General features: G+C 37.8%; 2 protein-coding genes across 2 annotated transcripts; one reads left to right on the top strand and one right to left on the bottom strand.

Moving 5' to 3' along the window:
* Window positions 1–207: 207 nt before the first annotated feature.
* Window positions 208–12,503, bottom strand: LOC122844611 (glucose-6-phosphate exchanger SLC37A4-like). The gene is made up of 10 exons (XM_044140243.1): window positions 12,410–12,503; window positions 11,106–11,495; window positions 9,801–10,033; window positions 5,452–5,698; window positions 4,644–4,796; window positions 4,478–4,563; window positions 4,288–4,401; window positions 4,144–4,209; window positions 3,126–3,264; window positions 208–3,040 (listed from the first exon to the last, which is right to left on the bottom strand). Exons 2-10 carry the CDS (start codon window positions 11,251–11,253, stop codon window positions 2,874–2,876), a joined length of 1,353 nt encoding a protein of 450 aa, XP_043996178.1. The 5' UTR covers window positions 11,254–11,495; window positions 12,410–12,503; the 3' UTR covers window positions 208–2,873.
* LOC122844614 lies at window positions 12,411–16,836 on the top strand. The gene is made up of 5 exons (XM_044140249.1): window positions 12,411–12,501; window positions 14,178–14,268; window positions 14,364–14,770; window positions 14,866–14,939; window positions 15,021–16,836. The coding sequence occupies exons 2-5, from the start codon at window positions 14,183–14,185 to the stop codon at window positions 15,108–15,110; spliced, it is 657 nt and encodes a 218-aa protein (XP_043996184.1). The 5' UTR covers window positions 12,411–12,501; window positions 14,178–14,182; the 3' UTR covers window positions 15,111–16,836.
* Window positions 16,837–17,337: the final 501 nt, after the last annotated feature.

Below are 17,337 nucleotides of genomic sequence, written 5' to 3'. Positions count from 1 at the left end.
TCAGCACTCCGTCTGTTCTCTATAATCACTTATACTTGCAGGTTCACAGGAAGGCTAGTGTCTTATTTTCTCATACTTAACGAAACCTGGAAAACACACATTGATTTTTCCAGATTACGTACAAATGAAAGGAAACAGTTTTGTTTACGAGGAAAAATGAAAAACAAATGTTTAAAAATAGATTGATAAAAGACTTGACATTTTGACTTTAAAAAAATATGTATCTCAAGTTTATTGTAGCATCACAGAAAGACTGAAGGAATCCATGTAAAACTTTCATTTTGAGATGAGTAGACCACCACGCAGAGTAACACCTGTTCAGTATTAAAAAAACTGAAATGATGAGGTTTTTTGGGGTCAATTTAGCTGTTCTGAGCAGACATGCTTGGTTTCACAAAATAGGGATATTCAAGTATCATACAACAAGAAACACTAAATCAAATCAAATGGTTTCCACACATCTCTTGAATGTTGAAGTTGGTATTGATGAAGTGAATGATGAGTGTTGAAAACACATTATGTAGTATAAACAGTTCCAATCACAAGTTTAGAAATAAACTTGTGCTTCATGGACATGAATGCTCTGTTCAGTTTGGGCTTTTAAGTACTTATTTAAAATTTTTCCCTAAGGTAGATGATTATACAACTTCATTTATTTATTTGTTATTTTGAGTTTTGTCGATATATTGAAATTTATTACAGATTGTCTCTGAAAATTAAACAGACATGATTAAATACCCTAATATTGATGTTTGGTAAAATATTTCTTAGCGAGGTTCTCTTTAAACATGCTTTTGGTAGCCGTTGACAGTTCTGGTTGTGATTGCGTTTTTGACACTGGATTTGGTGGAGCTCATTAAAATTGAGCTGGTTTCATGACAAAACCCAGCCTTTAAATATAATTCATACACTTTTCTTTTATGTTGTGGTAGGGGCTTTGGGAAAGCCGTTCCAGAACATAACATTTTGCTTTGCTTTAATTATGCAAGCCCTAATTATTCTAAAAAAAGCTTTGATGAATCACTGTTCTCACAAAGCTGGTTCAAGGGGTTCAAATGTCCGTCCGAAGGGGCTGGTGCCAGTTTCAGACACTTTGTTAGGCCAACATCCCCAAGAGACCCACTAATGACCTACTTTTTTCACTCAGCACTTTTGAAGAAGAGACATAAATGTCTCTTTATAAATGTTGTACGACACGAACCTCCCCAAAGACTAGAAGTTTACATTCCTGGACGAGCTACAGAGCGAACTTAGAGGTTAGCCGTAAATAATTTTTATCCACTTTAGGGCTAACAACTAACAATTATCTTAGCAATTGATTACTCTGATAAGTAATCAAGTTAAAAAAAAAAGGCACCTTCTGTAGATTTTTCATTTCACCACTTAAGCCTTTGTTATACAATACTAGAAACACATTAAAAGATCTAAATAAACAAATAATTCAGTTCCTTTTTTAAATAAGAAAATAAATCTAATTGGCTAAAAAGACAACAGAATTCCTTTATTAAATCTAAACGTGGAGAAGCTAAATCTAAAAGCTGAAGAGTTTTGGCTAGCATATTTTATGGACATGTATATATAAATATAAATAGTACAGTTTTGGTTTAATTACTGCTTTAATCATTTAGTTATTTGACTAATTACTTAGTTAATTATTTCAATGCGTTTGAATTGATTAATTGTTTCAACCCTAATCCACTTATTGCATTGCATTAGTACTGCTGGCAGTAAATCGGACACACAGAATGACATTAGCACCACCGTGCTTCACAAGTGGTTTGTTGTCCTTAGGTTTAAGAAGCTGCAAATTTCAGTCAAGTTAGAACGGGTCGGTTTCAGATCATCTTCCTGGTGTTTGTAAATCTCATTGCAGGTGAACATTATTCATTCATTTTACCAAATAAATCAGTTAAAGCCCCAGATTTATGTGACATCCATCTCCACAGTGGATCTAAACATTCGACTGAAACGTTTGATGATGTATAGCTACATTCTTTAGGTAATTAATGGAGTGAACAGTGCAAATGATTCATCTTGACAAAGAAAACAACACATCAGTAAAGACATTCATGCCAGAGTGGCTTCCTTTAGAATGCATCATACGTCCAGAGATCTGTCCAGAAGCTTGTGAGTAAAAGCGATCGACTTCATGCTGGTGTTGGTGAAGATTAAATCTGTGTAAGTGACTATTTATTACAAATATAAAGTGATACAAATCTAATTGATTTTTAAGTGTTTAAATGCATATGCACCTAGACCATTAAGCGATTGCATACAGAGACTGCAGGGCAATAGCAGATCTACTAGAGCAGCTTCAGATGGAAATTGTAAGGTTCCCTTTCGAAGAACCACTTTTGCTCAAACTGCTCTGTCAGTGAGAGGATCTGCAGTTTGGAACTCACTTCCTGTTGATTTAAAGTCTGTAACCAGTTTCAGTACGTTCAAGAAACAAACAAAACTCTGGTTATGTGAAAAACAGAACTGTACCCATTTTTGATGTTTCATGTTTCACTGTTTGTGTGTAGATGTCATCAACATTATGCTGTGTTATTTTAAAATATTATCACTTTAACTTTTAGAGGTACTTTTTAAAAGCCCATCTAGTTACAAGTGCTGCGAATTAGCTGTTGCTATTGCACTATGGGACATGGGACTGCTGTTTTGTTCAGTTTGTCTATGTCGATGTGTGTCTGTCCCTATCAAATAAACTCAAATAAATAAGTAAATTAAATTACAGCCCCCCTGAGTATCTACAAATTTATAATGGAAAGATCTTCAGATTAATTTGTGTTTGACATTAGTTTGTATAATAAAGCTCCTATTAAATTACTGGGCTGCATCGTCTGAATAGTTCACCCCCCAAAAAATATGGACTAGTCCATTTTCTCTGCGATTCGTCCCATTTTGGTGCGCATGTTGCGCACAAGGAAGAACGCAATGGTGGTGATCCCCATTGTGACTTCGGCTACCCAGAAGGCCGTGTCCCAGCTGTGCTGCTTGGCAACAGTGCTGAAGGGAAGCCCTGCCATGAAAGCCCCCACTGTGACAAACACAAAGACACTTCAGTTACATGAAAGAGTTTCGTTAATATGCGTCATTTCTGGTCATGTGACCCAGCAGCTTACCGTTTGCCATCAGTGCGACGACGGCGTGAGATGTTCCACAGAAATTGGAAGGAGCACTTTCGCTTGCTATCACTCCGTACAAGGCGATTGGTCCATAAGAAGAAAACCCAAACATGGCACCAAGGAAGAGAATCCAAATCTGTCAGTGAAACCAACATTAGAAACTCATCAGTCCACTGATGTGCCAAGTAAGCCTGTTGATATTAATTAATCACAAATTAAAATGAGCTTGATCATTTAAATTCTAATGATTAATATTTTTTGAAGGGCAAGCTTGTTTAGAGACATCATAACTCATTTTATGTATAGTTTCAGTTTTAAGTGTTATTTATTTTCATTAAAATCATAGTTTTTGGTTGCTGTGTTTTATTTTGGATATTTTAAATACCTTGCAGTTCCAGTGTTACATGTTCTTTACAAGAGTTTGCTGTTCTTTGAGAGGACACCTGGCATTACCAATATATTACTTTAGAACTGTCTCAAAAACAACAATATTATTATTTATCACAACAACTTTTGGGACAATTTATTGTTCAGCAAAATGTGTTACTGTGACAGGCTAAGTGACATACTGGTAAAGACATACCATCAAACACTTGCAGCCATGACGACATCAAAAAGTGGCTTAACAAAGTATTAGCTTTGTGCCGAGTGCACAAAACACTTTTCAGATTTGTGATTGGTAAAAAATGGTTGAAAACCATACAGTCCATATAGCTTTGGGTTTTCTGTAGGTATGATCAAAAACTAGCCTGATAAAAAAACAGCCACTTCTTCTATGCTTTACTTTGCAGAGGGTCTGAACCCTCAGCTATTCAGAAATGATTGCTTGCTGGAGACGTGGACTCTATTTAAGTTTTAAACAATTGGATCTGATTTTACCTAATCATTAACTTCTGGCCTTGACACTTAAAATTATACTGGAGAAATTGAGCTTAATGGGAGAAATCCCAGACAAGACACTGAATTGGATAGTAAAGTTAATGATAAAAACAAGGTAAAACATTTCAGAAAGTACCTCTTTCTCTGAGACTCCAAGTAGAACAGACACCGGATGGATGACCTGGACCCACAAAGGAGCTTCCTGAACAAAAGGATTTTTTCAAACTGACTTGTGTTGATTATAAATATTTCAAATTATATCATCATGCATTAGACTTACCTTTGGTACTTCAGGTGTGATGGTCACTCTGAAGAGATACATGGACACATACATGCCAGCCATCATGAGAATGAGCAGGCCATGACGAGGGTTGCCATGAATGCTCAAGCCTTTCTGAGGAAACACAACAGGAAGACATTTCAACAAGAGCAGCACTGAAACCACAAGCCGCGTCGTTAGTGGTACTTACACGGGCTACGGCTCTATCCGAGATGAAACCTGCCGAGAGGCTGCCGACAAAACCCCCGACCTCCAGTGCACTCATGTAGGTGCTGCCTGTTGGCGACAGAGCCTTGGTCAGCACCAGTTAGGTTAAACCAACAATCAAAGATGGGGCAAGAAATGGGAAAGCGCACCCATGAGAACAGTTTGGCCTTTCTCCTGCATGAGGAATAGCTGCCCCCAGTCGGTGGCTGCCGTCTTCACCCCAAAAACAACCAGGTAGCCCAGAGAGAGGACCCACAGGAAGGGAGAGAGGAGAAATTCGCTCAGGGTGCTCTCACTGTTGCCTGCAGAGCATATAAGCAAGAGGTAAGCTCTCTGTAAAACATCTTAGTTACACCTTCTGGACGTCTCCATCTATATTCTGTGGAATATAGATCAAGTAACACAAGCTGCGTTTCCATTAAGCAGAGAAATGCACAATTGAAATTATGAAAATACATTCACTTAAAAGAAACAAGACAATTTTGAAAAAACACATTTTTTAATAAAAAATTTTTGCACTAGGAAGACATTCAACAGGTGGTGTTTTTTCAACATTATTAAAATAGATGTATATCATAAAACTGCAATGGAAACAATTTTTTTGCATTACCCGGCAATAATCGAATGCTACATCTGGTGAAAACCATGAGGAAGATGACAGAAAGTAGCAGGAGGAGCATGGTTTGTTTGGTTCTTTTTGGACAATGAGCCACTGGCTTCACCAGAGTTCTCACAGCGTCGCTCAGCGGATGAGCGCTTGAGCCAATGGTGGATTATAAATATAACTCATGTAACTCTTTACATCCGTCGCTGCCATGATTTTTTATGACTCATCGAATGGAAAAGCTTATTTGTGTGTGATGTTAATTTAATTTCTTATTTAAGGGAAACACCAGAATATCGACAAAAGATCTGCGCACATTTCTACAGGAAAAACATCTCATGTCTTTTGCTTACCTCCTTTCACACCCTTCTTAGCTGCAGCTTCAATGCTGGGAAGGCCCACGTCCTTCGGCTCATTCTTTATGAATACCAGACAAACCAATGAGAAAGCAGCACATAACACGCCAGACATGGCCAGAATCGTCCTCCAGTCGTAATACTGCAGGAGCACCGTGACCATGAGCGGACCGAGACTTCCAGCCAGGTTCATGCTGCAGGACAGTACAGACCACCATGTTCCAAACTGGGACGGCTCATACCACTGGCGGAGAGGAGACGCAGAGAGAGGTTAAAATTTCTTTAGATCTGACCTAGAACATTTATTTGTTTATTTATTTATTTTCCCCCCACCAGGGGGTCCTTTTTGTGGGCTCTAGTGTCCCTTTTATCATAGTAGGCTGACAGGAAAGGGGGAAGGAGAGGGGGAAAGACATGCGGCAAGTGTCGTCAGATCCGGGAATCGAACCCGCGACGGCCGTGTTGAGGACTGAAGACCTCCAAACGTGGGGCGCGCTAACCTCTACACCACCGGAGCACACCCCAAGAACATTTATTTTTGAAGCAAACGTTTGAGTTAGGCGAAAAAATACTGAAGTTTAATACATTATACCAGATAATTTGCACCGTTCCCAGTCAAAAAACAAAAAGAAATAAATAAAAACAATCAAACCCTGGAAGAGGTTTTAGTGCCACCAGTCATACTTGTGTACGTGCTGCTTAATTAATAGTGGAGAAATGACTTTGTGTTACAAGAAAACTATTTATCAAGCATCATAGGTGACCATGCTAGCTAGCTTAAGTAAATACAGTAGGCTACGATGTGGGAAACTAGCTGTAAAGTGTGAGCAGCATGCTCACAAACATGATCGCCAGCACTAAGACCTTCCTCCTGGCTCTGATTGGTTGTTTATGGCTGAGCGGTATATTTCTGCAGATGACAGTAGAACCACGGGAGAAGGCAGAGGACCTCGATTTGTTTCACAGTTCATCTGCTTCATACTACATGATGCATGTCATGATTTAGCAACAGTTTTAACAAATAGCATATTTGTATATTTTTCTATAAGTTATATACTGCAGCTTTAAAGGGACAGCACTGTGTAAAATCAATTTTTGTTTAGATTTGCCTAAGAAATTCCCTGTAAAGGAGTCAGTAAACATGAGGAAGAAGGTGTTCTGTCTGCTTATTTGAGACCAAAATATTACTTTATAAGCTGCATACATAATAGTTACTATGGAGGAAAACTAACAAAACGTCACCCTGAAACCACCAGCATCACAGTGAAACCTGGTGACAGCAGCAGCATGTTTCATTTTCTTCAGTGGGCACAGGAAAACTGGCCAGACATTTATGGCGCTGAATACAGGACAATCCTGGAAGAAAACCTGTTAGAATCAGTAAAAGCTTAAAGACAGGGGTGGAGGTTCACCATCCAGCAGGTGAACAACCAGAGTCAGAGCTACAATAGTTTAGATCAATGGCCTAGTTAAAGTCCAGATTCTAATCCAACTGAGAATATGTGTAAAGACTTGAAAATTGCTGTTCAAAGATGTTCTTTATTCTAACTGACTGAGCATGAGCTGTGTCTAAATGAAAATTGGCAAAAATAATTAAATCTCTAAAGCCGCTGTGAATATAGTGGAATGTGTTCCCATGACGTATTATCAAACATAATCTGCTGTTTAGATTAGATTTCCAATATAACCTGCCAAGAGTATAAACCACGGAAAGAACGGAACCTTTTTCCTGACACGGAAAACACAGGATTGAGCCTGAAATTACCTCACTAAGTCACTAATCCCACTCCATACAATTGACCTTTGAACTGCAGGTTCAGGTACCAGTTCCTACAGACTGCTGCAGTGAAGCCAAGCCCTTATGAATATGGACAACATTAACCTGACCTCAATTTGCTAAGAAAATCAAAGCAGGTGTTGCCAAGATGCTATCTAGCTAAAAATCATCCTTCCTTGAAAAGATTCACTGTTTAAAAAGTTTTTTTCTTTCATTTTGTTGCTCCAAGAGAAAAAGCAGGATGAAATAGGAGCCACATGCCCCCAGGCAGTAACTCAGTTACAGGGCAGCTATGAAAGCCCCTTGCACAGCATACCCAGTAAAGCTCTAGTAACCTGAGAAACTGCTGGGAATACGCCTAAGGTAGCCACAGACTTATTTAACACCATGTTGATCCATAGCTTCGACTTCAGCTTAGCTGTCCTGCACAGTTAGAACTGCTAAATATATTTGCACACAAAACTGGAGGAAGACGCCCTTTAGCAAATTTGCTCTTCTTTTCTGGAGATCTACTTAGAATTATCTATAAATACACTGTCCTGTAATCTGACCCCCCCACCACACGCTGAACACATGCCAACAAATTGCTTCAGTCATTCAAATCCACGAGTCATTTCTAACAATATGATCCATTTGTTTTCTTGAAAAGACAAACACCTGGAGATGTCTAATTAATATTCAGACCTACCAGGAGTTAAAAATATGCATGGAAGAAATCCAACAGCTATTTATAGATGAAACCTTAGAAGATTATTAGGTAATCCTTTAATTTCTCAAACTGCTGCCGGCTTTCCTGCTTTCGTCCTGGACAATCAACACTTCATACAGGAAGCTGAGATCAGCTCACACCAAACACAGCGGCCCCGCTCCTAAATGTCAGCACTGCTTTGTGCCTACAGGCCACGGTCTCTCCAAATATAATCCACAATTAACATGAAGGTGAATATACAGCTGAGACTTCAAACGTATTTTTCTCAGCAGGTGGCGTCTCCGGACAGACAACAGGCATCATAAACAGCCTGCAAGCTTCAAAATGTTGGGACTTTTTAAGTTTCAAATTCAAAAATACGTAATTGATCCCAGAAGGACATTAAATGTTGCTTTAACTCATAGTAGTTCAAAATTCTTCAAAGAGTTGTAGATAATGATGGCTGTGGGCAGGGAAGATCTCCTGTAGTGATCTGTACCACAGCGAACTTAAAGAAGCCTCTGACTGAAGACACTCTGTTTTTCTAAGACAGTCTCATGAAGTAGACAGAGGGTTTTCCACAATTCTCTTAATTTCTTTGTTTACACTCATATTCAATGTGAAGATGAATAGATTTTTAACAAAAAGGCTCCAAACAGAAAGAAGACAACAGCAGTTTGAAGCTACTCAACCCAACAGGAAACTTGGAGCAGCTGATTAGTTCAATTAAATTCAGGAAGACTTGCAAATCCCAGATGGAAATTAAACAAACCACCAATTAGGCTCTCAAAACCTCACCGTTACAGGAATACCGTTATCTGCTGTCATCAGTTGTGCTAACTAGCCTTAGCATTCATGACAGGCTTTGCTGATGGGAAGAAACTATATCGTAGCCAAGAGCAAGGAGGGGATGGAAGCAGTTGTGAGCAGCATCTTTCTGGCCATGATTGACTGTGCTAAGACCCTCCTCCTGGCTCTGATTGGTTGTTTCTTGTTAGAACTGGAAGCACTGGTAGAAGGCAGAGGAGAACTTTTTTTTTCACAGATTATCTGTCATATACCATACTGTCATAGCGACAGTTTCAACATGTATGTAAAAATATATTTTTATAAAAGTTACAGACTGCAGCTTTAAGCTCAATTTCAATTGAGATGCTACACTTAAACATGATGTTTGTGTACAAATTGGAGACACTTGATACAGAAGTGGTAACCAAGGGTGCTACGACTTATTAGGTTTGGGGAGAAATAATATTTCCCCTTAGGGCCAGGTTGTTTTTTGATAGCTTTGTTTGTTCCTTAATAAATTAAATCATTATGTAAAGTTGCATTTTGCATTTAATCCATTTGTGTTTACCATTAAATTAGCTTAATGATCTGAAACATTTAAACATGATTTTTTTTAAAAAGAAAAATATTTGCCACTTTATATCTCTAATCTTTACACATTTCTTAATGTGACGTATCTAAATACTTGGTTGAGACAATGGGGGAATTTCAGAGCATTAAATGTATAGAAGAAAAGAATGGCGACACTGATCCGGGCTGATCAAGAAACAAAAATGGTCAAATTCCAGTCTCAAGTTGACAGATTACTGCATTTCTATTTCTACCCACTGGTGTTCATTGCAGAAAAATCCCAAGATATCCTTACAAATCAAAACATATTCATATGAGTCAATGTTGTGCCAACAAAGCTACACCCAAATCAGACCAAATCAACTTGCTTCTTAAGCTGATAAAGAGTTTTTTCCTCAATCAGTGTACTTTTAGCATTTCCTTCATTTACACTGTCTAAATGTGAGGCAATAATGCCCACATAGGACCAGCTAATGGCTCTCAGACCTGTGATTTATGATCCGACAGGCAGGATAATATTACCTTCCGAAGCACCTTCCCACATGGGGGCCACCCACAGCCCTGTCCCAGGCCGTTGATGAACCAGAGCAGGGAGAACATGGACACAGTTGAAGACCAAGAGAAGGCCACGTTGATGCCTCCGACCAAGAAGAGGCCGATGGAGAAAAGCCAGCGGGCGCTGATCTGGTCCGACAGCACGCCACTGATGAACTTACTGATGGCGTAGGCCATGGTTTGACTGCTGGTGATCATACCTGCAGAGGAAAAACAAAATAGTGCCTGTTGAAGCAACAAACTGGCTCTTCAAGGCGCATATTTAATTAGCTATGTGGACTTCTTAACAGATGAGGATGAAAAAAATCTTTAGATTACTTCTAACAACCAAGACATTTAGACTGCCAGCCATCACCACTTCATCCGTTCACTGGTTAACAAGAATTTCACTGAAGGTCATGAAACTTTATACAACCTTCCTTCATCATAAGAAAACCTGAATCTGCAAAATTATAAGTGAAAATTTCAACATAATTAATTGTAATTAATCCACCCTGACTATTCAGTCTTTCTCTCTGATCTTTATGATAATGGAGGGATAAATTTAATGTGTACCTGTTGCACAAATAAAAAAAATAACCAAAAAAGATAGCTAAATTATTTGCAAACAGATTTTTAATACAAGGGTTTGAAAAATGTCTAGCCTACTCAATACTGATCTAAACAGTCCTTTGTTAGTCTATTTGGATGATCAGATCAGAGAGTAAATTTACTATAAATTAAAGAAGCGCCAATTCAATAATTATTTATTTATCCCAAAGGAAAATGAAATGTTGTCATAACTCATATCATCCAAGTATCTTCAAATAGTTGTTGTGCATGGTGATGCTGTGGGCAGGAAGGATCTTCAGTAGCAGTCAGTCTTGCAACACATATGAAGAGGCCTCTGACTAAAGACTGTGAAATATTCAAATATTTTCAATAAAAAAATAAAAAATCAGATTTTTTCTATTTATTTGGTGCACATAAACTAGCAACTCCTATTTTTTCCTATGAACATATAAATTAACAACTTATTGTTTAGCAAAACTCAGAGATTGCAGAGTCAAATTTATGCTTAGATGCATAAATGGGTATAATTTCTTTATTTTCTATATAAGGCACTTTTTAAACTTTTGTATGTTATGGTATTTAAAAAAAATAAAAGAACAATCAGAATCGGAAAAGAAGAATAGCTCATCAGTCCTAAAAATGTTAAGTGTAGCAGCTAACTGTAACAATAGCCACATAAAAGTAGCAATAGTTGTCAGCGTAAAAGTAATCGGTACTTACCCAAGTCATCTTTGTCCAGTTCTATCTCCTCCATCACAGACGGCATAACAAAAGAGAATGTCTTCCTGTTAAAGAAATACAGTGAGTAGCCAGTGAACATGCACAGGAAGATGACCACACGGTAGTAACCGTAGCCTGTAGCCGCCATGATTACAGTCAACTGATCAAAATGTAACGTATTAAAAGCCTTTTTCTAGTCCTGTATTTGGGTCGTCTGGCTTTTAAATCATAGCCAGCAAAAGACAAAGTAGCAAGCTGTAGCATCCGCCAGGCAGTCGAGGTGGAGGGTTTTCCATAAGCAGAACTCCTTGCAGCCTTGAAGCTCTGTACGTCTGAGAGCGTTGCTTGTGTACAAGAAGGAAGGACAGAGGAGGGAAACCTCACACCAGCCTGGAAATGAGAACATACCAAACATGACTTAAGTGAGAAGCAGCCACACTGAGCCGTGGTTCAGTGCACCAGACAGAAGTATATCCACAGCTGTGATTAAATTAAAAATATTTAAACATGTTTGCTAAAACAGGAAATGTTAAATGTAATAAAAGATGTAGAGTGTAAATTATTATAAAACATTCTCCATGTTTGTTGTTATGGTATGATGAAGCAGTCCCTTTTTATATATACAGTACACAGTAAAAGAAAAATGTCTGTGTGAAGATATTAAGAAAGGTGTATAAATTTGTTTTGCTCCAAATGTACTGGACTGAGTGGAGCAAAAAGTATTAAAGGCAGACTTTTAAAATTTTGTGACTTGTGAAATGGAACATTTGTGACGGTGAAACAGTCGTTTTATATTTGTGAAATACTGAAATTACAAAACTCCTATAGGATTTTTCTCTGCAATTCCAACTTCTCGTCTACAAAGCACAAATACTTTTGTACCAAAAATACCTTCCCGGTTTCTGAATAAAAAACGAGCTGAAGCTCCCAATTGGGAAGGTCAGATAAAATACCATAAATGTTCCTTTAAGTTACAGCGGTTACCACAGTAAGCCTGGAGATATCACAGCGTTTCAATGGACATTGACTTCAAAACTTGTCTTCAAAGGACCAACGTTTGTAAAACAAACGCCGAACCCATCAAGAGTCCTGAATGGCTAAAATGTGCAATTTCCAACCGGTAAATATTGAGTGAGCTACTGCGCTCGTGCGGGAAACAACTACATCGGTTTGTTTTAGCAGCTCTCTGTATCTCTAGGCCTAAATATTTAGCATACAAATCCCGACCCAGCTCGGCAGACACCGTTTATCAGAGAGCAGCTGCCCTCTCTGAGATGCCGACAGACACGCCGCTCTGGCCTTACCTTCATCCACGTCTCTGGTTCGTCCCATACACGTTACAAGGACGGAGCGCGCTCACGAATCAGCAGCTCAGCGAGCACATCCACGAGCGGAGGCACGTAGCAAACACACCAATGCACGAGCGCGAATGCCCCATTGCTGATATACGTCAGTGCGTCCGCCATATTGAATGTGGCTTTGGAGTTTTCTTTTTCCTTTTTTTTATGTTTTGTTACACTCATGTTTATTATTTTTATTTTAGCTTCTACTGTAGTAAACGATGACTTCATAACATTCATTTCCCGTAGTTAAACAGTACTTCCTTTCAGATTATAGCAAGAATAATCATATTATTTAGGTTCAATATAAAACTAAAGTCCCTGAATGCTATCCGGACAAAAACGCCAGATTGACAAAGAAGAAACAAATTATTTTTATTTTATCTTATTTTAATTTTTTATTTTTTTTGCTTTTCTTAGGAATCAAGTTGCTTCTTTCTAAATGTGACTGGAGAAATGCTGTATTTCTACTATCTTAATGTGAGCACACACACGTGGGAAACTTTAGAAACATTAGTCCTCTTATTTGAAATATAAATATACCCTAACATAAAATGTTAATTGTATTCCATTATGTGAGTAACGAAATTTTTATCAATTATTCATAATTTGCAACATCTTCTTTACTCCAGCGCCATCATGTGGCCAAATTTGCCACATCAGAAACAATAAAACGATTCCTTCGTTCTGCCTCATCAAAAATACTTTCTGTCGCATTTGTGCGCATGTGACTGTCGAATTTTGGGTAAAATCTGACTTCGACGTGACTCGTCTGAGAACTTAACGCAACAGGTTTCTCTGTTCGGCCAGAGTTCCAGACAGAAGGAGTAAAGTCTTTGGAGAAGTTGGACAAGATTAGATTTAACAATCTGCCCTTGTTAAAACCGTTGAATACTTTTAGAGTAGTGATTACTATTTTTATTTTCACAAGAATAGATTTTCTCTACCGCTTCTAATAAGACTGAAACAAAGTAAGTATAATGTGAGCTATGTGGACTTCTTGCAGGTTTCAGGTTTTGAACATGGTGTGTGCAGAAAAAGCTGGGTGTGTAAAAGATTAAATGGAAAAAAATAGTTAAATATAAGATTTTCTGTTCTGTGTATCAAATATCTCTTAAACCATCTTTTAACATGGTAGCGTGATTTAGAAATAGATTTTGTGGAGTTGGAAAAAAATGTAGCTCAGAACTTCAGACATCTTTCGACTTAATGGTCCCTGTTTACCACTAATAAAAACTGAGCTGTAAACAAATTTAGATACACCAACTTAGATACAACTGAACTTAAAAGCTGTGTGACTGTACTCATGTGGGAAAGAAAAATATACAGGCTGTTGGTAAATAACATAAGTATAGTAAGAGCAGTAATACACTGATTGTCTGAACTGGAACAATTAGTGGATTGCATCTACCCCACCCCTCACACAGTCCAAAATTGATTGATTGATTGATTGATTGATTGATTGATTGATTGATTGATTGATTGATTGATTGATTGATTGATTGATTGATTGATTGATTGATTGATCGATCGATTGATTGATTGATTGTTTTTGTAAATTTATGTTAAATGGTGTGATAGGTCTCTGTACAAGTTTTCTGATCAGTTTTTGTTTTACAGTTTTTTGGTGAAATTCCTTCTGATTAACTTGTGGCCTATAGTGTAGAACAGAAACATGCTGTGCGTCAGCGAATCACTGACCGTCTCTTTGTGTCTCCCTTTCCATTTACAGTCACGATGAGAAGAAGCCGTCGACTACAATTATCGGGTTACTACAACTCGGAAGGACTGCCTACCATCTCCTACAAGCACTATTCTTATGAGTAAGCTGGACAAACAATGTGTCTACCTTTGTGCATATTTTTAACTCAATAATTCCAATGTAACTGTTTTCACTTGTTTTATTTGACCCATGCAGTATCTTCAGGGAGCAAAGGAGTTCTAGATGTGCCAACTTCGGCGCATACTCGATAGCAGACACCGTCCCTTGCATGAACATGGACTTGGAGATGGAAATGGACTCAGATGCAGAAACCATTCCATACGTAGGCATGGACATGGACTCAGACGCAGAAACCATCCCATATATAGACATGGACATCGATTCAGATGCAGAAACTATACCATACATAGACTCGGACATAGATTCATACACGGAACCCATCCGTCACCCAGGCTTGAACATGAACACTGAAGCACGGATGATAGCAGAAGAAGAAATCCACTTTGAAAACAGAAGGAGGACCGTCATTAGTAGACCATTCCCCAAAATGAAGCCCAGGGAGAACATTTTCTTGTTCTTCATCACATGCATCCTGGTTTTTGGTACTTCCTCATTAAGCAAAAAATGGTAGATTCTGTGTTTTAAAGTAAATGTCATTGACCTGATGTCTTCTGCTTTGTCTCTGCTCATTGATCAGTTCTGGCTTACCCGATTTATGCCATAAGCTTCCCACCTGAAGAGTCTTCTGCATCCCCTTTTGCAGGGGCCATGGTATGTGTTCAACATTACATCTTTTAATTCTCATTATACAAACACAAGTCAAATCATGTCTAACTCTCCTCTCATTCACAGGCCTCCAATGCATACTGCAAAGGGAAGATAATGGATCCAATAGAACTGATGAAGACTCTGACAACAAATGACTACTGTCTCCCACCATAAATTAGCATTAGTATCACAGGACAGGACACTGCTTTCAGCGAATATCACTGAAATCACTCCTCAGTTTTCTCTGTAGTTTAGGATTTCTCACTAACTGTGTGTCTGTGTTTTAAGGTGCAAACCAGATCCACACAGGACAGAGGTATGGACAGGTAAGTATGGAGGTAAGAACGTCTACGGTCACAAGTTCAATCAAGCTGAAAACATTCATTCAAACTTGTTGTGTGAAATCTGTAGTTTTAAAAAATACCTGCAGAATCATTAGATTTTCACTATAAAATGAATTTTGGAGGGCATAAAAGCGTAAATCTTTACAATCTTAAATATTTATTAATAGTTAAATTGGAATAAGTAAGCATCTTTATTTCAGTAACAAAAATTAAATAACAATTTTTAGTATAAATTTGAGAAAGAAAGGGCTGCACAGTGGAACAGCAAGAAGATCCAGGGTTTAAATCCCAATCTGAGGTCTCTGCATGGAGGTTCCAGGTTCTCCCTGTGCATGGGTGGGTTCTCTCCAGGTGCTCTGGCTTCCTCCCACAGTGCAAAAACATGACTGTTGGTTCAATTGCTAATTCTAAATTGACCTGAGGTGTGAGTGGCTATGAACTTAAGTAGTTCACAGTCACACAAACTAATGCTTCAGTTAATTAGTTTTATATGATTAGTTTAATATAAACTAATCATATGTATGATTAGTTTGTATAATATAAAACATTATTATTATTCATATATATATATATAAAACATCTGACTGTTTTCAGAGTTTTAGCTTAGCTTGGTGACTAGCAGCAGACCAATCGTAAAGGTAACTGAATGGGTTTTCTGCAGGTCATCTGGTTTCCCCCACAGCTAATGTGCTAAGCTAGACTAAATTGGATGAAAATGCAAAGCGATATATATAAACACATAAGTTCATTATACACAGACACATTTTTAAGCCTTTATTTCTGTACACTATGATGATTTCCCACTTAATGCTAATTAAAACAAAACATTAGCATCACATATATATGTACATCTATATATATATGTGATGCTGATTTCGCAGGTACAATGTCTTCTCTCGTCGTTTTATTCTCTCATCATGTGTGTTCAGTGACATTACACCGTCATTCACTCTGTGGTGTGTTTTCTTCTTAGCTCCAGAAGCCCTGGTTTGCATCTCCACTCCCCAGCCGGTCGAGGCAGATGGCCGCCCATCCTGAGCCTGGTTCTGCTGGAGGTTTCTTCCTGTTAAAAGGGAGTTTTTCCTCCCCACTGTTGCCCAGTGCTTGCTCACGATGGGGGATTGTGTCACAAAATGACTGCAATCAGCTGGTTTCTTTAGATAAATAAATTGGATCAATTCGAACTGCGTTGTCTGAGTTTTTGTTTCTTAGTTGGGTTACAAGACGTGGAGCTGAGTCAATATCAAGACACAAATTAAAAGACTAGTGTCAAGTTAGAAAAATCACAAAAGGCTCGGGACTTGACTTGGACTTTCACACTGACTGTTTTGTTTTTAAGGGGTTTTTTTTAGCGACATCAAAACTATAAATTATTACTTTTTGACTAAACCACATCATTTAGTATTATGACTTGTATGAGATTGATTTGAATGTTTAGGACTTGAATGCTTTGATTTTTGTTTATATGAAATCTGCATGTGTTTACATGGAACCTGACAAATGGATTAAATAACTTCTGATTTACTTGTGATTGAAAAACAATGACTTGGTTGCACCTGTTAGTAGCAATAATAATAATAATAATAATAATAATAATAATAATAATAATAATAATAATAATAATAATAAAAATTAGTTGCTTGTTTAATCAGATTGTTTAAGCTTTTTTGTGATACATTTTGTAACAAGCTTGGTGAACATTTTATGAGACTGGAACAATCGATAGTATCAAACAAATATAATTTATGAAAAGATAAAGTAATTTAATCAGGAATCTATTTCGGTGAACAATTTAAAACCTACTATGTATCTAGGGGGTTTCTTTTAACAGTTATGTGTTGCAGTCTTCCACCCAACAGATGGCGCTGAATGATTATGTTTATTAAAATGGAGATTTCAGGTTACAGTTGCATATCTTCCAGATTTGTATTCTGGTTGTTTCTTCATTTCATTTTAGATTAGCTTGGGAGTTTAGGACATTTTACTTCCACAATGTTCTGGTAAATAAATAATAAATGCTTCAGTTACATTTGTTGTTTAGGTACAAATATTTGTGC

This window comes from Gambusia affinis, linkage group LG15, assembly GCF_019740435.1.
Source record: "Gambusia affinis linkage group LG15, SWU_Gaff_1.0, whole genome shotgun sequence".
NCBI classification, from domain to species: Eukaryota; Metazoa; Chordata; class Actinopteri; order Cyprinodontiformes; family Poeciliidae; genus Gambusia; species Gambusia affinis.
The sequence above is the reverse complement of the archived record's forward strand: the minus strand, read 5'-3'. Positions and strand labels throughout refer to the sequence as shown.